At 42.6% G+C, this 23,446-nt stretch overlaps 1 protein-coding gene across 1 annotated transcript in view; it reads left to right on the top strand.

Annotated features, from left to right (window-relative positions):
• The window catches only part of LOC311143967 (interferon-induced GTP-binding protein Mx2-like), a 52,584-nt gene extending 29,537 nt beyond the window's left edge, over nucleotides 1–23,047 (top strand). Inside the window, exons 12-14 of the mRNA XM_084179875.1 lie at nucleotides 19,206–19,282; nucleotides 19,633–19,830; nucleotides 22,815–23,047. Of these exons, the coding sequence (XP_084036001.1) occupies nucleotides 19,206–19,282; nucleotides 19,633–19,830; nucleotides 22,815–23,036 (497 nt within the window). The 3' untranslated portion in view covers nucleotides 23,037–23,047. The remainder of the gene's footprint in view (nucleotides 1–19,205; nucleotides 19,283–19,632; nucleotides 19,831–22,814) is intronic.
• The last annotated feature ends 399 nt before the right edge of the window (nucleotides 23,048–23,446 follow it).

Consider the following 23,446-nt stretch of genomic DNA (forward strand, 5'->3'; position numbering starts at 1 on the left):
TTAACAAACTATATCAGTGTCTCTGTGCGTCTCCCAAAAGGTTGTAAGTATTTTGGATCAAGAAACGGACAGAGCTCCCAGTTGCAATAGTCAGATATTTATTCATTGAGAATTCTGCCACAAAATGGTGGTACAATATTTTTATACGCACACGTCATACAAAAATCCCACCCCTCTGTAGGCGGGCTGTAGTTTTCCACTTTAAAACTGCTCTCCTGAACATCAGTTCACACACACTCTCATGTGAATTTCTATCTCTAATTCGACCTAAGCTTGAATCATTACCAGAGATTGTAAAGCTCTGGTTTTAATCATCAATGATTCAAGGTCCACAATCCACAAGTAATTATCAGTAAATTTATTAATGGAGAGCTCTGCTCAAAAACACAAATATCCTGTTTTTATACTCCTTGACAAACAAAGACACTATGCTCCTCCCACCTTTCTTAAACAGTTCCCGCCTTCCCCCTTGAATGGTTAGTAACGCCCCCTCTGTTAGTGGGTTGACACTACATGATAATTCTAACATTTATACTGTGTTTGGGGTGAAATTCTTTAGTCATTATTCTTAAAATCCAAATTAATCTAATAATCCACCCCTTTGACTAAATATTCCCACATTCAGGATAAATGTATTTTACAAGCATGATTAATCTCAGAGATCACATCAGAACTAATAAACATTTCATCCAATTGCGGTCTTTCAGGGTCCAAATCCTCGTCATCCACCAAGCCTGGAGGATTGTTTTTCACATTCCCCTGGTCAGAGTCCGGAGTCAGTCCATCTCTCATCATTGTTTAGATACTGCATTTCACCAACGCCTGACTCACCAATCCTCGGACACAGGGAACAAGACAACAACCACATAATACAAGGATACCCATACAAACACTGATCGCTCCTAAGATGGTGGCTGCTAGTGTTTTCCATTTACCAAATATTTAATTAAACCACCCTATCCACAATGTACTAACTTCTGAGTTCAGTTCATCCTTCACTTAGTGCAGTTAATTCTGTAAGAGCTCTGGTGACTGTCCCATCCGGTGTGGTGTTGTTAGGGATAAATATGCAACAATGGCTCATCTTTCTATAGACACCGGCCCTTTCTGCCTGATCTAGAACCAACCTCTACTAAATTATGAGCGGGATGGCGGATAATCGCTCAGAGATCCCCTTTACTGCATCTCTAGTCTTGTCAATAAATCGTTGTTGGTTGTAATAGATATAATTTATCCAATCCATATTTTTGTTTGTCCCCCACCAGAAAAATGTTGTAGTAAAACTCTCCCATATTTGATTTATAGCTTTGTATTCGTCTGGAACACCCCTGGGGATGCCTATACCATCTATCCAAATTGGGCTATTTCCTTCCTGACTTATTTATTTTTCTCCTAATTATTCTTCCTGTCACTGGTCTTTGATGACCAATTCTTACAGGTTGGACCAAAAATACTGGTGCACAAGTACCCACCCATCCCTCTGGTAATGTCTGCCGAATGCTCCCTTTTTTAGTGCATGCCCACCACACATCAGTCAAAGGGATGGTTAGGTTCCTAATTTTTTTTCCCTTCCTTCCTTATCACATTAATTATCTCCTTACAGCCATCAAAATCACCCAAGTTACGGGTGCCATTTCTGTCTGTAACACTGGTATTCGCCAGGAGTTAAAGTGAATCTAGGTGGGCTGGCCGAGTATGTCAATTTTGCCAGCCCAATCCCTGTGCAATTTGGCTCTTTTTGATTGGACCCCAGGTCTAATACACAGGGAAACATTGCCTTTGGCATTGGGGCGGTCAACATTGTTGGTCGCCCAATGGAGCATACATAACAATTGGTCTCCCCCAAGGCCCTAGCGGTGTATTTCATCCACTTTAACGAGAGATTCTCATCAGGGACCCCCTCCACTTCCCCATTGTTCCATTCTTGGAGGAGAAAATCTTTCATAGTGGACGGGTTAGTTGAATTGAGTCCGTCATCCCTTGACTGATTTACTCAGTCTATTGCTGTTAGTGGATTAATGACAGTACCTGCTCCCTCTATATCTTTTGACTCCATCAAATATAATTTTAGACAAGTACCCTGTCCGTATACGTCCGCGCAAGCCCAGTAAGTTCTTCTCATGTCCTCTTTAGTGACTTTTACTATTGTTACTACCATTTCCGTGGGGATGTCATTATACCTTCTTATCCTCCATCTTGATGTCCAGCCCCCCCCCCCGTCTCATATCTCCTTCCCCCAGTATGTCTAAATACCTGAGCCCAGGAAAAATCCGCTGAGGGGGCTGAACATAAATACAACGGGATCTTATAATCCCATGTTGCTTGCTCATCCACTCTGATAAGATCCCTAATCATAATTTTGAATCTTACTCCCCACCCTTCTCTGACTCCTATTTTGTAGATCACTCGCCCTTGATGGTCAGTATGTCGGGTCGCTTTCCCTTTATTTCTTAATAATGGTAAGGCCATAGCGTAATTGGTGCGAGGTGGTGGTGGATTTTGACCTACCACGACTATTGCCGAGACTATGATGCAGCTCAGGGTCACCCATATTCCCAAAAAAAAACAACCCTCTCCTGTCTTGAGTCCTTCTGCTCGGTACCACCCCATACTCACACCCTAGGAACACACTACAGTGATGATAGGTCTGGGTAGGAGATCTTCGTTGACAGAGGTGACCCCCGCACCCTGTGGCGCAGTTCCGCTCGTCAACTCTGCGTGTGCTAAGCGGTGCTTGTATGTGGTCCTACTTTCTTGCAGTGGGTAACATGGACCCAGGTTCCTCTCTCTGCTATTCTAATGGCCAAGGTGGTTACCAACATAACCTGATAGGGGCCTTCCCAACAGGCCTGCTTCCAGTTTTCCTTCTAGTGACTGGATGCTCACCAGTCACCTGGTTAGATAGTGGGTCACCTTCTCCTTTAGTTCACCTGTGGGGCACAAAACCTCTGACATACGGGTGTGGTTAATAAACTATCTTCACACATGTTCAGATTAATGTAACAATTTCTGACTGCATTCTCTTTTTAGACTATCTAAAAAATCTTTTTTTTAAAGTATTTTGTCCTCTCCTTCGTATATTATCTAATACAATTAGCCTCTTCCCCCCTCTTGACACATAGTTCTGCTTATGTGTCAATTTTTTCCACCTTCCTAAACATTCCCTTAGGTTATTTATCAACCAATTGCCATGCCTTTCATTTTTGAGATTATTTTTTGCTTCTTTATTGCTCCTCCCACTTCCTTTGTCTTTATGGCGGCTAAATTCGACTTTCATTCAGTTCAGAATCAATTAGTAATCCAATCAAACAATCTCTTATCTTGTAAAAACACTTATGTTTAGTTCAACCTCTGTTCTACCCCGGCTCTCCCGGGCTTGACCTGAAGACTGATTGTTGGACATGACAAGTCCATTTTTTAGGTCACTTAAGTATTCTGCCTAGCAACAAAGAATAAAAACCTCTATGTTCGTGATTAACCCAGTTATCTCTAATAGCCCACCAAAAAAAAAAACATCATCTTTAAACCACGACCAATGTCATCCCTCTTTACTCTCTACCATTTGGGTAACATCCCTGATATATTTATTAAAAGCTAAGACTGTTTGGAAAGAGAGCAACAACATAACCTGTTCTTCCTCCTCAGAGTTCCAAATGATTTTACCATGGGCTGCCATTGCCTTCCCATAGATAAGATCACTTGATTTACCCGTATGCAGTACATAATGATGACCTTAGCTTTACAGAAGTCTATCCTTACCAAAAAGCTAATCATTCTTCATCTAATTGTTTTCTTCTTTTCCTTATCTACCTGACCCTATTGCTAAACCAATGATCTAGGCAATAGTTGTCTCGCCTTAGATTGTACATTCTTCTGATTACTGCAGCTTATTCCATGAATTTAGTTTCAAATATCACCCAATAAACCGTTCCATCCCACAGCATAGTAAACACCACCTATGAACTTTTGAAAATTCCCTAAATTCAACATAACAACCCTTTATAAACATCATGCTGGGAGTGTTTTTATTTTATTTGAAAAACCCAATTGAAAAATAACAATCAAAGATAGTTAGGCTCAACTTAATTTGGTAGCTCCCTCTTATGACCTAAATACTGCCTAACTTCATAAAATCCCTCAAAATTCCTCGAGTATACAATGATTATTTAATTGATTACTCTAAATCTGCTACATGTGATCTCATTCAAATGATCCATTATCAATTATTTGATCCACCCCCTAGTAAAATCTCTCTCAGCCTGCTTGTTTTTCAAACCTAAACAGTTTCCTTCTCTCTTTTTCTTTTATTCTCTCCCTCTCTAACTTCCTCTGTCTCTCTAAGTCTGTCTCTGCCTCTCCTTTTTCCCACCAACCAGAGCCACAAATCATTCTCCTTGTCCTCAACTCAACCCTCTACTTTATCGCTACTTCCCTCCTATCATTACTGAATCAATGATAATACATTTACATTCTAGTCACCCAGCAGACGCTCCTATCCAGAGCAACCTAGTGAATACATGTTTATTATTTTAATCTTTTTTTTTTTTTACTGGCCCCCCCCCGTGGGAATCGAACCCATAACCCTGGCGTTGCAAACACCATGCTCTATCAACTGAGCTCTAACCCTGCCGGCCATTTCCCCCCCTACCCTGGATGACGCTGGGCCAATTGTGAGCCGCCCATGAGTCTCCCGGTCGCTGTCGGCTGCGACAGAGCCTGGATCCGAACCAGGATCTCTAGTTGCACAGTTACAGTGGGGAAAAAAGTATTTAGTCAGCCACCAATTGTGCAAGTTCTCCCACTTAAAAAGATGAGAGAGGCCTGTAATTTTCATCATAGGTACACGTCAACTATGACAGACAAATTGAGGAAAAAAAATCCAGAAAATCACATTGTAGGATTTTTAATGAATTTATTTGCAAATTATGGTGGAAAATAAGTATTTGGTCAATAACAAAAGTTTCTCAATACTTTGTTATATACCCTTTGTTGGCAATGACACAGGTCAAACATTTTCTGTAAGTCTTCACAAGGTTTTCACACACTGTTGCTGGTATTTTGGCCCATTCCTCCATGCATATCTCCTCTAGAGCAGTGATGTTTTGGGGCTGTCGCTGGGCAACACAGACTTTCAACTCCCTCCAAAGATTTTCTATGGGGTTGAGATCTGGAGACTGGCTAGGCCACTCCAGGACCTTGAAATGCTTCTTACGAAGCCACTCCTTCGTTGCCCTGGCGGTGTGTTTGGGATCATTGTCATGCTGAAAGACCCAGCCATGTTTCATCTTCAATGCCCTTGCTGATGGAAGGAGGTTTTCACTCAAAATCTCACGATACATGGCCCCATTCAATCTTTCCTTTACACAGATCAGTCGTCCTGGTCCCTTTGCAGAAAAACAGCCCCAAAGCATGATGTTTCCACCCCCATGCTTCACAGTAGGTATGGTGTTCTTTGGATGCAACTCAGCATTCTTTGTCCTCCAAACACGACGAGTTGAGTTTTTACCAAAAAGTTATATTTTGGTTTCATCTGACCATATGACATTCTCCCAATCCTCTTCTGGATCATCCAAATGCACTCTAGAAAACTTCAGATGGGCCTGGACATGTACTGGCTTAAGCAGGGGGACACGTCTTGCACTAAAGGATTTGAGTCCCTGGCGGCGTAGTGTGTTACTGATGGTAGGCTTTGATACTTTGGTCCCAGCTCTCTGCAGGTCATTCACTAGGTCCCCCCGTGTTGTTCTGGGATTTTTGCTCACCGTTCTTGTGATCATTTTGACCCCACGGGGTGAGATCTTGCGGAGAGCCCCAGATCGAGGGAGATTATCAGTGGTCTTGTATGTCTTTCATTTCCTAATAATTGCTCCCACAGTTGATTTCTTCAAACCAAGCTGCTTACCTATTGCAGATTCAGTCTTCCCAGCCTGGTGCAGGTCTACAATTTTGTTTCTGGTGTCCTTTGACAGCTCTTTGGTCTTGGCCATAGTGGAGTTTGGAGTGTGACTGTTTGAGGTTGTGGACAGGTGTCTTTTATACTGATAACAAGTTCAAACAGGTGCCATTAATACAGGTAACGAGTGGAGGACAGAGGAGCCTCTTAAAGAAGAAGTTACAGGTCTGTGAGAGCCAGAAATCTATATTGTTTGTAGGTGACCAAATACTTATTTTCCACCATAATTTGCAAATAAATTCATTAAAAATCCTACAATGTGATTTTCAGGATTTTTTCCCCTCAATTTGTCTTTCATGGTTGACGTGCACCTATGATGAAAATTACAGGCCTCTCTCATCTTTTTAAGTGGGAGAACTTGCACAATTGGTGGCTGACTAAATACTTTTTTTTCCCCACTGTAGCCCTGCGATGCAGTGCCTTAGACCACTGCGCCACTCAGGATAGTAATAATTGCAATAACTATCAATAATAATTATAATAACTATTACGAATTATATTGTCCTTTTTCTGATGTTCCAATTGTAGTCTATTCATTTTAGTTTAAAATATAAAGTTATTTATAAGAAATCCAGAACCCACCACAGGCTGGCGCTAATCCCCCAGCACAACAGCCAATGCCACTTGCTTCCTTGTAACGAAAATAAATTATCGTTTTAAAAATTTCCAATTATTTTATTCCATGCCTTTCATTTTCAGTTCGCTATTCAATATATTTAACAGTTTTCTCTGATTCGGCCCCAATCAATAAAACAAATGCTTGATATTATTTATCAGCATACACTTAATGACATTCCTACCATTTGAACGATGTCCTGTCTCTCACTCCCCCCCTCTCCTGCTCCTTCCTACATTATGGGGGAGGCGCGGGAAACTTCCCTACAATTTTCCTTCTTAGGAAATAATGTCATTAGTACTTATAACATATTTTCATAGACATATCTAGAATATTACTAAAGCTATCTAATGCAACTTTTAATACACGTAAAAAAACTCTCTCTCTCCTCCCATTCCTTTTTGAATAAGTGCGTCTTCCTAGTTACCCCATAACCACGCCTCAAATCTTTTATTTAGCATTTAACCAACCAAATACTAAGTAGTATCCGGTTATCATTCATACCCGCCGTTGAATTTCCTCATACACACATATTTCACCTTCTGCCATTCAAATGCCCAACACGACAGAATAGTTCCATGCAAACCTCTATTGGCTCTTCAAGTCGCTCCGGATTAGAGCGTCTGCCAACCGACCAAAAACGCAAATATTCTCCACCTTCTCACCCATTACGTACGTCTACGTTTGAGTGCGAAAGTCCAGACACACGCTTAATAATATGCAATCTAGCAGACGCTTCCATCCAAAGCAACCTACAGTCATGCGTGCATACATTTTTTATTATGGGTGGTCCCGGGGATCGAACCCACTACCTTGGCGTTACAAGCGCCGTGCTCTACCAGCTGAGCTACAGAGGACCACATCGTTGGACTTTATAGGTACCTCTCAAATAATCGCTTTGTGGTGTTTTTAGCCAATTCTTAATTGACACGAATCATTTTTTCAAACATTTGTTCGAACCAAAAATATTGACTGTCATTCTCCTTTTCCCCTGCAGTCACGATAGTTAAATATTCCTTTGTCCCCGTTAAAGCATTTTCGCGCTTAAAAAAAACACACTCGCTGTCTTCAGCCCCTCCTTTCGCTATTTTTTCCATCTAATTTTATATGCATCTCCCTACTAACTTTTTTACTTCGAGATGCCCAATAAATTCATACCTCTTCTCCCAAATGGACCCATAAAACATATTTCTCCGATCCCTCCCTAACATATATCTTTCATCTCCCGTTCATTCTCGGACTTGTTTAGAAGATGTCTTTCCCATCGTGGAACATTAAGAAATCCCTCCCCCCCTTTTTGTTTTTTAAATAATTCACTCCCGAATTATTTCCGTAGGAGCCAATCTCTTAGTGAGCCTCTTGCTTTTGTAATTAACCCTTTAAAATTATTTAACCCCTAACCCAGAGTTTCTATTTAAAACTCCGGTTTCAGGAAAAGAGTAAGTTACCCAATTTTCCTCACACGACTTATTTTTTCCCCCACCCCTGAAATAATAATCACGTCTCCCGAGGGATTCCGTCTCACACACATATGACCTTATCATCTGTTAAACTTGTTTGCACAGTTCTAGCAAATGCCCAGTCGCACATAGAACTCCCGACATATCCCTCTCATACGATGATAATTATTTCCCTGTTTATACTGAACATTGCAATTCGTACAATTACAATATTAACTTAGTTTACATTTGTGATTGCAATTCACTACCATGTCATTTTGGACAAGTTTTTTTTTTGTAATAGCTATTTACCTCTAGGATAAATTGCGGACCCTCCCTGTCGTAATAATTATTACCTTCTTTGACTTTGGTAACTAAGTTCAACTCATTTTACCAAAATCCATGAATAAAAATTACTGACCTTTTCCTCGCAGTCTGGATTAAAATGCTTTTTCAAACTTGTTAACGTCTTTATCGTTCATAAAGAGTAATCACCGGCCTGTCTTATAACCTTAACGTGGAAGGCCAGGACTATTTTTCACGGATGCGATCACCCGGCCGTGCACGGATTTCGGTGTCTCTAGAACGATAAAGATGTATTAAGCTCCGCTTCGAAGGACCAATCTGTCATATGAATTTCTATCTCTAATTCGACCTAAGCTTGAATCATTACCAGAGGTTGTAAAGCTCTGGTTTTAATCATCAATGATTCAAGGTCCACAATCCACAAGTAATTATCAGTAAATGTATTCATGGAGAGCTCTGCTCAAAAACACAAATATCCTGTTTTTATACTCCTTGACAAACAAAGACACTATGCTCCTCCCACCTTTCTTAAACAGTTCCCGCCTTCCCCCTTGAATGGTTAGTAACGCCCCCTCTGTTAGTGGGTTGACACTACATGATAATTCTAACATTTACACTGTGTTTGGGGTGAAATTCTTTAGTCATTATTCTTAAAATCCAAATTAATCTAACACACACACACACACACACACACACACACACACACACACACACACACACACAAACACATACATACACATACACACACATACATACACACATATGTTCTTATCATAGTCTCTCTCCTCCCTAAATTGGGAGGCCTCTTTATCTTGGTTTCTCAGTTGCCTGTAGCCAGTTATCCTTGTCCTTTGTTGTCTGGCCTAACTCTTACTCGCATTGCTAAATAGTAGCACAATGTCATAATCTTTACTGGTCCTACACTCACACATTACCAGGTAGTAGATTCTAACACATCTCACACAGTTTCGGAGTGTAATAATTAGTCACTACTAAAAAAGTACTAATCATACTTAAAACAAGAACATTTCACAACTATATTTAAGGGTGGAACATTTAGTCATTACTTTTAACCTGTATGTATTTAAATTTCTATATCAATCCACCCTTTGACTAAATTATCCACACTTTAATACACAGAAAATTATTAAAATTACTTTTAACCTAGAGATTTATAGTTCTAGGAAAACATCCAGTCTCAAACTATCTTAATCGTCGTCGTCCTCCACCAAGCCTGGTGGGTCATATTCTTCATTCCTTAGGTCGGAGTCCGGGATTGTGCCGTATCTCACCATCTGTTGGGAAACTGCATTCACCAACCCTCGGACACAGGGAATAAGACAACATCCACAAAGAACAAACATACCCATAGAAGCTATAGCTGCACACAGAGCAGTTGCAACAATAGCTTTCCATTTTCCAAACATGTTATGAAACCAACCAGTCATTGATATATTCACCCCCCAGTTCTCAGCCCATTATTTACTTAATGCAGTGAGACCTGCCAGTGCTCTAGTTACTGTACCATCTGGGGCTGTATTGTTGGGGATAAACATACAACAATGACGTCCCACCATCTTGTAAATCCGCCCTTCTCTGCTAAAAGCTTATCGAGAGCCAATCTATTCTGCAGGTCATGAGTGAGGTGGCGGATAGTTGGCCTGAGATTCTCTTCACTGCATCCCTTGTCTAATTAACAAACCTTTGTAGATGTAATTAATCCAGTCAAAATTTTTATCAATTGTAACCCACCAGAAAAACGTTGTTGTAAACCCTTCTCCAATTTGATCTGTGATTCACATTACTTTGGTGTCTATAACATTGATAATCTCCGGGGGTCATGGTGAATTGGGGTGCCTTAGTATTATCCTTTTTAAGAGTGGTTATTTTAATATCAGAACAATTAGGTATGGTTTGGTTTGATCCCAAATCTATCACACAAGAGAACATGGTCTGAGACATAGGTGCAGTTAGAAGGTTTGGCCTACCTGTTGAACAGGCATAATAATTAGTTTGACCCAATGCCCTAGCTGTGTAGTTCACCCACCTTACCCAGAAGTTCTCATTTGAAATTGCTTCTACTTCTCCTTGGTTAATTTCCTGCAAGAGGAAATATTCTACCCTTGGTGGTTTAGTGCTATTTAGGATTCCTTCTGAGGGCCTTCCAAGGGGTGTTAGGCTAGTTTTTGATACCTCTGGTGATAACATTGGATCTACCTGCTGATCTGTCTCGGGGGTGGAAGATTCATTTCTCTCCTGTAAAATGAACCTCAAACATATATCTGCCCCGGAATCATCAACACAGGCCCAATAGTTCCTTGCAATGTCATCTTGCATAATTTACTTTACCGTTATGACCAGTTCCGTTTTATATTTATCATGGGTTTGTTTAATTCCCCATCGGTGTACTGCGTCCATCCCATTCTCATAGTATGTTCCCCAGGTATGTTTAAACACCCTTGCCCAAGGACATGAGCATTCCCCAGTCCAAATGTATTTACCATACCTTCTAGGACCTAACTTTCTTGTACACGCCCCCTTCTTACTAAAGCCCCCAAAACCTCCTATCTCTTCATGGGAGGTCGAATGGTATCTTGAATCCCCCATCTTATCCTAAACTGACTTTAACTATAAACTAATCATTTCCCTGTTTAGGTTGACCTGGATTAATCCATAATATGGTTAACACGATGATGCAGCTCAGAGTCCCCCAAAATCCCCATAACCGCCATCCCAATCCTGTCCGTGACATACACCTGCTGGATGTAGCTCAGTTGATAGAGCATGGTGTTTGCAACGCCATGGTTGTGGGTTAGATTCCCACAGGGGGTATGAAAAGATATATAATGTATGCACTAACTAACTGTAAGTCGCTCTGGATAAGAGCATCTGCTAAATTACTAAAATGTAAATGTAAATGTACTTCCCACACCTCTATAAACACCCCACAGTGATGAAAGGTCGGGGTAGGGTTTCTTCGTTAACAGAGTTTACCCCCGAACCCTAGTGGTACAGTTCTTCTCTTTAACTCTGTGTGTGTTCAACGGTGTTGGTATGTGGGCCTTCCTTTTTGGCAGTGGGTAACGTGGACCCAAGTGTCTCTCTCAGCTATTCTTATAGCGAAGGCAGTTACCAATAGGGCTTGGTATGGTCCCTCCCTGTCACGCTCGTCGATAGAAGTGGACCAATGCGCAGCGTGATGAGTGAACATACTTTATTTAGATTCACCACACGAAACAAAACAGCAAAACGATACGTGAAGTCCTAGTTAACAGACACAAACCATACACGGAACAAGATCCCACAAAACACTGTGGAAAACAGGCTGCCTAAGTATGGTTCCCAATCAGAGACAACAAGCAACAGCTGATACTCGTTGCCTCTGATTGAGAACCACCCCAGCCAACACAGAAACACATGAGCTAGATAATCAACCTAGAACACAAAACACATAGAAACAACACACCCTGGCTCAACATAACAGAGTCCCAGAGCCAGGGCGTGACAGTAACCCCCCCCCAAAGACGCGGACAGCGACCGCGCCAAACATAAACCGAACATTCCTCCTCGGAGGCGGTTCCGGCTCCGGGCTTGACCACCACCCTCCGTAGCGCCCCTGATCCGGTCTGGCCCCGCTGGCTGGAGCTGGACTGGACATCGGTGGAGCGGAATGCTTAGGCTCTGATGTGGAGCAGCTGACCGGTACCTGACCAGGCACCGGTGACCAAGGCACGGGCTGTGCCGGACTGACGACGCGCACCACAGGCTTGGTGCGGGGAGCAGGAACGGGCCGGACCGGGCTGACGACGCACACAACAGGCTTGGTGCGGGGAGCAGGGACGGGCCGAACCGGGCTGACGAAGCGCACTACAGGCTTGGTGCGGGGAGCAGGAACAGGCCGGGCCGGGCTAGCAACGCGCACCATTGGCTTAGTGCGGGGAGCAGGAACAGGCCGGGCAGGGCTGGCGACGCGCACCATTGGCTTGGTGCGGGGAGCAGGAACAGGCCGGGCCGGGCTGGCGACGCGCACCATAGGCTTGGTGCGGGGAGCAGGAACAGGCCGGGCCGGGCTGGCGACGCGCACCATTGGCTTGGTGCGGGGAGCAGGAACAGGCCGGGCCGGGCTGGCGACGCGCACCATTGGCTTGGTGCGGGGAGCAGGAACAGGCCGGGCCGGGCTGGCGACGCGCACGATTGGCTTGGTGCGGGGAGCAGGAACAGGCTGGGCCGGGCTGGCGACGTGCACCATAGGCTTGGTGCGAGAGGCAGGAACAGGCCGTACCGGGCTGGCGACGCGCATCACAGGCTTGGTGCGAGGGACAGGAACAGGCCGGACCGCACTGGGAACACACACCACTGGCCTTACCCGGGGATCAGGAACAGGCCGGACCGGACTGGCAACACACCTCAGTACCTCTCGCCGTGCCTCTACATTTTCCTTCCCTCTACTCGCCAATGGCTCCCGTAACCCGGTGGCCTTCTCTCCTCGTCCACTAACTCACCCCTTATCTGCCTCCAGCAGTCCCGTCGTCCACGGTGTGAGCCCCCCCCCCTAAAAATGTCTTGGGTTCGTCTCTCCCCCGTGGCTATGGCCTCCATGGCTCTCGCCAGACTCTCCAGCCTCTGCTCCCAAGTCCAACCTCTCTCCTCCTCACGCGGCTTGACCCAGTCGAGGTTGATATCCATTACAGTCCTCTCTGGCGTTGGCTCCTGGACACGCTGCTTGACCCAGTCGAGGTGGATATCCGCTAGATTCACCTCTGGCGTTGGCTCCTGGACACGCTGCTTGGTCCAGTTATGGTGGAATCTTCTGTCACGCTCGTCGATAGAAGTGGACCAATGCGCAGCGTGATGAGTGAACATACTTTATTTAGATTCACCACACGAAGAAAACAACAAAACGATACTTGAAGTCCTAGTTAACAGACACAAACCATACACGGAACAAGATCCCACAAAACACTGTGGAAAACAGGCTGCCTTAGTATGGTTCCCAATCAGAGACAACAAGCAACAGCTGATACTCGTTGCCTCTGATTGAGAACCACCCCGGCCAACACAGAAACACATGAGCTAGATAATCAACCTAGAACACAAAACACATAGAAACAATACACCCTGGCTCAACATAACAGAGTCCCAGAGCCAGAGCGTGACACTCCCAGCGTGACTGCTTTCAATCCTTTTTCCTCAACGATTGGATCCACACCCAGTCTCCAGGTTGTATACTATGAGTCACCTTCTCCTTTAATTCTCCTCTAGAACAAAAATTCTTAGACATACGGGTATGGTTAACGAACAATTTTCTCATGTGTTCTGCTATTGTATTCTCTAGTTCTATGTCTGCCTTTTCTGGTCCTGCCAACTGTGGCATTCTGTAAGGTCTTTCAAACACTTTCTCAAAGGGGGACAACCCAATTTATCTGGTGTTACCCTAATCGTCATTAATACTATCGGTAGACATTGTACGCAATTTCTTCCTTTCACTCCGTGATAACTCTATAAAATCAATTTCCAATTGCTGGACTGGATATTTTGACAGGGGGATATTCCCCCTGCGGTGCTCTCTGTCTACCTTGGTGATTTTTTTTTTAATTTTTAATTTTTTTTGTAGTAATTCGTTATACCATAGGCCACAAAGTGTTTCATAACCTGCTCTACCATCTAACCTGCTCTACCATTCCCCCTATTGACACATTGTTTTACCCATATGTCAATATTTCTGCATATCAAAACAGTGACTTAATAAATGTAATATGCCAGCCATTATCTCGTAGGATTGCCCATTTCTTTACAGTATGAACATTAATATGTATTCACTAACTGTAAGTCGCTCCGGATAAGAGCGTCTGCTAAATGGCCCAAATGCAAAATATATAATCAAGAACATAGGAAATATCTGTTTCTCCGTATATTGTTCCTGTCACCCTTGTTAATGTCATAATTCACTCATTTGTCAATTTAATCCCTTACTGCATATAAGTAAGCAGTGATATTTTATTCCAGGTATCTATTTTAAAAAATGTTTGATATGTTGTCTCCTACTGTCCCTTAACATATACTGTAGGGGATTTTCCTCAGTCCTGAAAAATAAATAAAAATTATAATAATCCCTCTCAGAACACATCGGATAACTCCATGTTTCATTAAATTCACTAAACCTATAAATAACAAGCCAATAACCACCTTCCGGTAATCTACTGATTTAAACCTGTTGCATTAATCTATTAAAATATAAACCTATTGTTTAATAAATCCACTGTTTGCATTGAACACATCTCTCAGTCTCTCTAGGTATTGACTAATAGTCTCACTGTCTCCCTGTTTACACTCGTGGACTTTGGAGAAGTCGGCATGTCTGTGATAATATTCTCTCCGATTATCACAGAGTTGTGCCAATTTATCTCCATAAGCCCCTCCCTCTTCCCACTCTAACACCGGCGCGTTCCCATCTCCGGGAACCCAGTTTCCCCTTACTGCCGCTCAGTCCTTCAACACCATCTGTCTGACTGCCCTCTCTAGTTCCCCTGTATTCAGCTTAAAGCTGGCGGTCAGCCTGTCCATATCTCTTTGAAACTGGTGTACCCCTGTCTTAGGGTGGGGTATCCCTTCCGCTGCTCTCACTACATCTATCTGCTTTGTTTACTAAATCCTGGCATTAGTAAATTATATCCACACACCACCAAAAACGAATAACATATTGGCATAAACATAACTAGAAAGCATGAATGTAATGACATTCTTGCTTAAACAATGCATTTCAACATTTCTCATCACCCAATTTCTATTACTTTTTTTCACACAGGATACCCTGTACAATCCCTATCCTCTATTGCTGACTTTCCATCTAACATTACTTTTCAACATTTCTCAAATCTAATTACCTCTGTTATCAACTAAAATTATAGCCACCTCTTATGAAACCCCCAATCTGTAATTGTTTAAAATACAGCAGATATAGGTAACGGTCCTTTCTAAGTAGGCTACAAATAACACCAAACACAAATGCCATAGTTGACCAGCATATATTGAATTTATCTCCATAGTATTAATTTCCAATGTATTGATTGACGTTCCTTAATGGCAACCCTAAATTGGCTTTGTACAATATTATATTAATTATGTCTCACCCATGATGTATGTCTACGTTTGGGTGAGCAAGTTAATATATAATTATTATTCCAATTATTATTTTATGAAGTCTCTAGCCTCTCCAAATCCCATCATCAAATATACTCCCAGCAGAACTGAAAAAAAAAAAAAAACAGACTGTGATTTCCAGGACACTGCTCCTTTGTTTCTGACCTCACTATCTCCCAGAGAGTTGAACTCCCTTTAGGTCTCTCTTAATGAGTGTTGCTGTGCCCCAGCCAATCAGGGTCTATTTAATGGTTCTGCTTATCTCTGGTCTCATTCCACTGAGGAATGCTATATTTTTAGTTGCTGATGGTAGGGCTTATCATTCCCCTGTCTCTGGTCTGGCTCGGGTATGCCACTGTTTATGTTAAACACATCTTTAACCCTCTTCTAAGTACTATCCTCTTGTTTACACTTATGTACTTTAGAGAAGTCTGCATGACGATAATAATGTTCTCTGAGGCTATTACACAATTCAGTTATTTTCCCAACATACTCTCCGTGATCGGCCCATGGCAAAAGTGCCCTCTGGGCATCCCCTGAAACCCACTGCCCTCTAACGGCAGCCCAAACCTTACTATTCCTGTTTTGGGGTGGGTCATTCCTTCTACCGCTAGGGCCATGTCCCTCTGTGTTCATGGGCCTGTATACATCTAAGGTTGCTGGGGCCCCTTCATTCCCTACCAATAGATTAGGTAAGGCTATCAGTGGGTACTGGCCCCCTCCTACTCTCTCATCTCCTGACTCATACGGACTCCCTCCTGAGCTCAGCTCCTAACTGGACTTTTGTTGTGGGGTTCAAGTCTCCTCAGGGGCCTGGGTCTTCCACCCTTCGGTCCCTTGACCCCCCTATTGTACCCTAGTACTCTAGTTACTTTCTTAGCCTTCTTTTTCTGTCTCTCTCTCTCTCTCTCTCTCTCTCTCTCTCTCTCTCTCTCTCTCTCTCTCTCTCTCTCTCTCTCTCTCTCTCTCTCTCTCTCTCTCTCTCTTTCTAATTTCTGCAATGACCAATTGGGTGGCTGCTGTTGTTCTAAAAATGTCATACTGTTACAGAGGAATGTATCCCCTCAAATGTAATCTTGATAATTCCCGGCAGTCTCATACAACAGGAATGGGTTCTCCCTCTACTCTATACAACCACCTCTTCTATATAACAAGTTACTCAAAACAGTTTCACACCACACCTGGAATCACCCCTTCCTGTATAGGTAATCTTGACTAGTCCCTCAGAATTATATCATACTGTTACAGAGGAATTTATCCCCACAATGTAATCTTGATAATTCCTGACAGTCTCATACAACAGGAATGGGTTCTCCCTCCTCACTTCACTCTTTCACTGTATTTCTTTATCTCGGATTATTTGTTGAACATTACTGTTCTATAATCTACTACAGGTTCTCTGAATACAGGGTAGTTTCTTTTGGTAATGGCCTATTACCGTGAATCGTTACGGACCCACCCTGAGCAATCCCAGACTGCCCCAATTAATGAATAAAGACTACTGACCTTATCCTTGCAGCCGAGATTCAATGTAGATTGGATTCCGTCACCGTCTCTGTCATTAATCAGGTGTCCTCTGGCCTGTCTTAACCCTTAATGTCAAAGGGCAGGACTTTCTATTTACCAATGTATCATTCGCCCGTCGACGGTTTTCAGAGTTACCTGGAATGACAGAGGCAGGTATTGGATTCCGGCTCAGAAGGACCAAGCTGTTATGATAATTATTTAACAAACAATTTCAGTGTCTCTGTGCGTCTCCCAAAAGGTTGTAAGTCTTTTGGATCAAGAAACGGACAGAGCTCCCAGTTGCAATAGTCAGATCTTTATTCATTGAGAATTCTGCCACAAAATGGTCATACAATATTTTTATACACACACGTCATACAAAAAACCCACCCCTCTGTAGGCGGGCTGTAGTTTTCCACTTTAAAACTGCTCTCCTGACCATCAGTTCACACACACACACACACACACACACACACACACACACACACACACACACACACATACATACACATACACACACATACATACACACACATATGTTCTTATTATAGTCTCTCTCCTCCCTAAATTGGGAGGCCTCTTTATCTTGGTTTCTCAGTTGCCTGTAGACAGTTATCCTTGTCCTTTGTTGTCTGGCCTAACTCTTACTCACATTACTAAATAGTAGCACAATGTCATAATCTTTACTGGTCCTACACTCACACATTACCAGGTAGTAGATTCTAACACATCTCACACAGTTTCGGAGTGTAATAATTAGTCACTTCTAAGAAAATACTAATCATACTTAAAACAAGAACATTTCACAACTATATTTAAGGGTGGAACATTTAGTCATTACTTTTAACCTGTATATATTTTAATTTCTATATCAAGACCCCAGCCACCCAAGCCATAGACTGTTCTCTCTGCTTCTGCACGGCAAGCGACTCCTGAACAGGCTCCTGAACAGCTTCTATCCCCAAGCCATAAGACTGCTAAACAGATAACAGAATGGCTACCAGACAATCTGAGTTGACCCCTGTATTTATTTGTATACCATTTTTTTTGTCTCTATGCACACACACACACACACACACACACACACACACACACACACACACACACACACACACACACACACTCACTTAACTTGCTCAAACACATATATCCACACACATTTATACTGACTCTAAACACACACACTCACATGTATTCATCATATACACAGCTGCTACTCTGTTTATCATATACCCTGATGCCTAGTTACCTTACCCCTATACATATCTACCTCCATCACTCCAGTATCCCTGTCCCCTTACCCCTATACATATCTACCTCCATCACTCCAGTATCCCTGTCCCCTTACCCCTATACATATCTACCTCCATCACTCCAGTATCCCTGTCCCCTTACCCCTATACATATCTACCTCCATCACTCCAGTATCCCTGTCCCCTTACCCCTATACATATCCACCTCTATCACTCCAGTATCCCTGTCACCTTACCCCTATACATATACACCTCCATCACTCCAGTATCCCTGTCCCCTTACCCCTATACATATCTACCTCTATGACGCCCGTATCCCTGTCCCCTTACCCCTATACATATCTACCTCCATCACTCCAGTATCCCTGTCCCCTTACCCCTATACATATCTACCTCTATCACTCCAGTATCCCTGTCCCCTTACCCCTATACATATCTACCTCTATCACTCCAGTATCCCTGCACGTTGTAAATATGGTATTAGAACTGACCCTGGAACTGACCTTGTATGTCGTTTCTTACTTCTCATCCTTTTATTATTTCTTATTTTTATTCCTCGAGTGTTTTTGTTCTACCTTGTGTTATTTTTATACTTCATTGTTGAGTTTAGAGCTTGCAAGAAAGGGATTTAATTGTACTTGTGCACGTGACATTAAAACTTTAATTGACTAAATAGGATAGTTCATCCAAAATGACAGATTGGTTTCCTTACCCTGTAAGCAGTCCATGGACAAGGTATGACATCAAGCCATGCTTTGGTTTAATTTACCTGGCCAATGTTTAAATTTTTCATACTTCATGTCCAAATGATCCTAATGTATCTCAAATTGTGTAACTCAATTAAGTTATTTATTGATTATTTGAACATGAAGCACAAACAAATTCTAATGTTGGGACTATTGACTTCATTTTGTAATTTGGCTGAACTACCCCTTTAAATATAAACATTTTGTGGACTCTCTTTACCAAATTCATTTGTTTTTGTTTTTCAGAAATGGTGCAGAAGCAATTTGATCATTTGTCCAGAGAGAGCTTTAAGAATTATCCTTATCTTCAAAAGATTTCAACGGTAATTAAAATAGTAAATTGTTAAGCACTCTGAAATGATAATCATACAATTCTGTATTCTGTGATTTTAGCCTGAATTGGAAATCTTACGAGGTTAGTGGGACTAACAAGAAGGCGGGAAAACATGAGGCAAAGTAGCACTTAAAAATCACAATATTTTTTTATGAGGAATTCAAATTTACAGGTTGTCCTTTGTAGGATTGTAGCCTGAAATGTTCAGAATAAAACACCACAAGATACTTAAAGCATGTCGAACTTAACTTTTATCTGAAACATTAACATTATACTGCCTCTCTGCATCCAAGGTTCTTTATGTGCTCATGATATCTTAATCTTTGTTTAATCTCATAGAAAAAAATTGAAAGAATCCAGGAAAATCAGTCAAAAATAGTGAAGGAGAGGATCAAGGAGCAGTTTGAGATGGAGATGCAGGTCTACACACAGGATGAAATCTTCAACAAGCATAATCTTGAGGAGGGGGAAACAACAGACAACTCAGAGCACGACACCAGGAGGAAGTACCCTGGGCTGCTCAAGTCATACTATGAGGTAAAATGCAACACAAGTACTGTAAAGTATGTTTTGCTTAAAGAGAGTAGGAGGAGAAGTTCCAGAAATAATATAATAAGTGTCACATGTAAAATAATAATAATAAGTGTCACATGATCTCAGTATATATACACCTGTTCTGAAAAGCCCCAGAGTCTGCAACACCACTAAGCAAGGGGCACCACCAAGCAAGCGACACCATGAAGACCAAGGAGCTCTCCAAACAGGTCAGGAACAAAGTTGTGGAGAAGTACAGATCAGGGTTGGGTTATAAAAAAATATCAGAAACTTTGACCATCCCACAGAGCACCATTAAATCCATTATAAAAAAATTGAAAGAAATATGGCACCACAACAAACATGCCAAGAGAGGGCCACCCACTAAAACTCACAGACCAGGCAAGGAGGGCATTAATCAGAGAGGCAACAAAGAGACCAAAGATAACCAGCTGCAAAGCTCCACAGCGGAGATTGGAGTATCTGTCCATAGGACCACTTTAAGCCGTACACTCCACAGAGCTGGGCTTTACGGAAGAGTGGCCAGAAAAAAGACAGTGCTTAAAAAAATAAATAAGCAAACACGTTTGGTGTTCGCCAAAATGCATGTGGGAGACTCCACAAACATATGGAAGAAGGTACTCTGGTCAGAATCAAATAAAATTGAGCTTTTTGGTCATCAAGGAAAACGCTATGTCTGGCGCAATCCCAACACCTCTCATCACCCCGAGAACACCATCCCCACAGTGAAGCATGGTGGTGGCAGCATCATGCGGTGGGGATGTTTTTTCATCGGCAGGGACTGGGAAATTGGGCAGAATTGAAGGAATGATGGATGGCGCTAAAAACAGGGAAATTCTTGAGGGAAACCTGTTTCAGTCTTCCAGAGATTTGAGACTGGGACGGAGGTTCACCTTCCAGCAGGACAATGACCCTAAGCATTCTGCTAAAGCAACACTTGAGTGGTTTAAGGGGAAACATTTAAGTGTCTTGGAATGGCCTAGTCAAAGCCCAGACCTCATTCCAATTGAGAATCTGTGGTACGACTTAAAGATTGCTGTACACCAGCGTAACCCATCCAATTTGAAGGAGCTGGATCAGTTTTGCCTTTAAGAATGGGCAAACATCCCAGTGGCTAGATGTGTCAAGCTTATAGAGACATAAACCAATAGTCTTGCAGCTGTGATTGCTGAAAAAGGTGGCTCTACAAAGTATTGACTTTCGGGGGGTGAATAGTTAGGCACGCTCAAGTTTTCTGTTTTTTTTGGTCTTATTTCTTGTTTGTTTCATAATAACAAATATTTTGCATCTTCAAAGTGGTAGGCATGTTGTGTAAATCAAATGATACAAACCCCCCAAAAATCAATTTTTATTCCAGGTTGTAAGGCAACAAAATTGGAAAAATGCCAACGGGGATGAATACTTTCGCAAGCCAATGTAGCGTACTTATCGACAAACTTTCTCATCAGGGTCTTCCACAAATTTGGGGAGATCTCAACGTGTATGTATGGACTACAGCTAGCCTGGTACTCCACCCCAGAGACAGATTAGAGATTGGACACTGAGGTTTCTGCATCAAATCAAATCTATTGTATTCATCACATATACAGTTCACAGCTGGTATAAAAGGTGCAGTGAAATGCTTATGTGCTAAATCCCTCAACAATGCAGTACCGTGCTGATATACCGTGTGTTATAGGGATATAATGCACGCTCTAGAATGCCACTCAAGCCAATCAGAAACGATTATTCAACAATGCCATGGTATATTCAATAATAACATTATGATGCATTTACATTACACAGTATAATCAAAAATGTCCATATGGCAGCCATGTTTACTCCCGATGGGCAATATTGACCAATAGCTGTGTAACTGAAAATCTAGAATTAGAATTTGAATCCACATACTTGTCATGAATGGATAAATAGAATGCTCAAAGGCGGTAACATGGCGTCCGTTCTAAAAGTTGGTCCAACTCTCTATGTCATCTCTCGTCTGGACTACTGCAACTCGCTGTTGGCTGGCCTCCCTGCCTGTGCCATTAAACCCCTACAACTCATCCAGAATGCCGCAGCCCGTTTGGTGTTCAACCTTCCCAAGTTCTCTCACGTCACCCCCCTCCTCCGCACACTCCACTGGCTTCCAGTTGAAGCTCGCATCCGCTACAAGACCATGGTGCTTGCCTATGGAGCAGTGAGGGGAACGGCACCTCTGTACCTTCAGGCTCTGATCAGTCCCTACACCCAAACGAGGGCATTGCGTTCATCCACCTCTGGCCTGCTGGCTCCCCTTCCTCTGCGGAAGCATAGCTCCCGCTCAGCCCAGTCAAAACTGTTCGCTGCTCTGGCAACCCAATGGTGGAACAAGCTCCCTCACGACGCCAGGACAGCGGAGTCACTCACCACCTTCCGGAGACATTTGAAACCCCACCTCTTTAAGGAATACCTGGGATAGGATAAAGTAATCCTTCTAACCCCCCCCCCCCCCAAATTGTAAAGTGGTTATCCCACTGGCTATAGGGTGAGCGCACCAATTTGTGAGTCGCTCTGGCTAAGAGCGTCTGCTAAATGACGTTAATGTGCCCTTGAGCAAGGCACTTAACCCTAATTGCTCCTGTAAGTCGCTCTGGATAAGAGCGTCTGCTAAATGACTAAAATGTAAATGTAAAATGTATGTACAGTATATAGCTCTGCTCCAGCCTGTACAATGAATCCATGACATCATCAATGGGCATGATCAGATCTCTCATGAATGCTTTTTTGACAAATCTTTCAAACATGAATTGTTGTGGCAGGGTTGCTTTATGTTAAGTTGCATTTTGCGTACCAATCCAACTCTGAAGTCTATATGTTCACCTTGCTGAACCTTGGTTGCCGTTTGGCAATATTTTGATTGCCTTGTGGCCAACTCATCACTTCGGGCCCTCACTCTCCCTCCCACCTCACCTCTCTCACCTCTTTCACCTCTCTCACCTCTCTCACAGATTGTGGTGCAAAGACTGGCTGACCAGGTGCCCATGCTGATCCGTTACTTCATCCTCAAGCAGTCAGCCAAGATTGTGTGCAGTGAAATGCTGGAACTGCTACACAGAGACGACACTGATAACATCCTACAGGAGAACTTGGAGATCGGACAGTATCGTGCAAAGTTGCAGGCCCAAGTGGAACGCCTTTTACTGGCCAATGACAAAGTCAGCAGCCTCTGAGAGGGTGACGTCTAGACAGTTACAAAATTCAGAGATGTTGCCAAAAAAAGAAACAGTTTAATTAATTGCTGGATCAGTGTCCCAAAATCGGGACAGTTGCTGCTCAATGTGCGATATGTGACTAGAATGGCGTTGTTAACAACAGCCAACTTTCTGGGACATAGACATGTCTTATACCGTCAGAAAGCTTAAATTATTGTTAATCTAACTGCAGTGTCCAATTTAAAATAGCTATTACAGCGGAAAAATACCATGCTATTGTTTAGGATAGTGTACAACAACAAAACACTTTTATCAATGCAACTGGTTTGATACATTCACCTCTGAAGGTAAATAATGTACTTTCATTCAGTAATCTTGCTCTGATTTGTCATCCTGAGGATCCCAGAGATAAAATGTAGTGTAGTTTG

This window comes from Coregonus lavaretus, assembly GCF_964263955.1.
Source record: "Coregonus lavaretus genome assembly, chromosome: 16".
NCBI lineage: Eukaryota > Metazoa > Chordata > Actinopteri > Salmoniformes > Salmonidae > Coregonus > Coregonus lavaretus.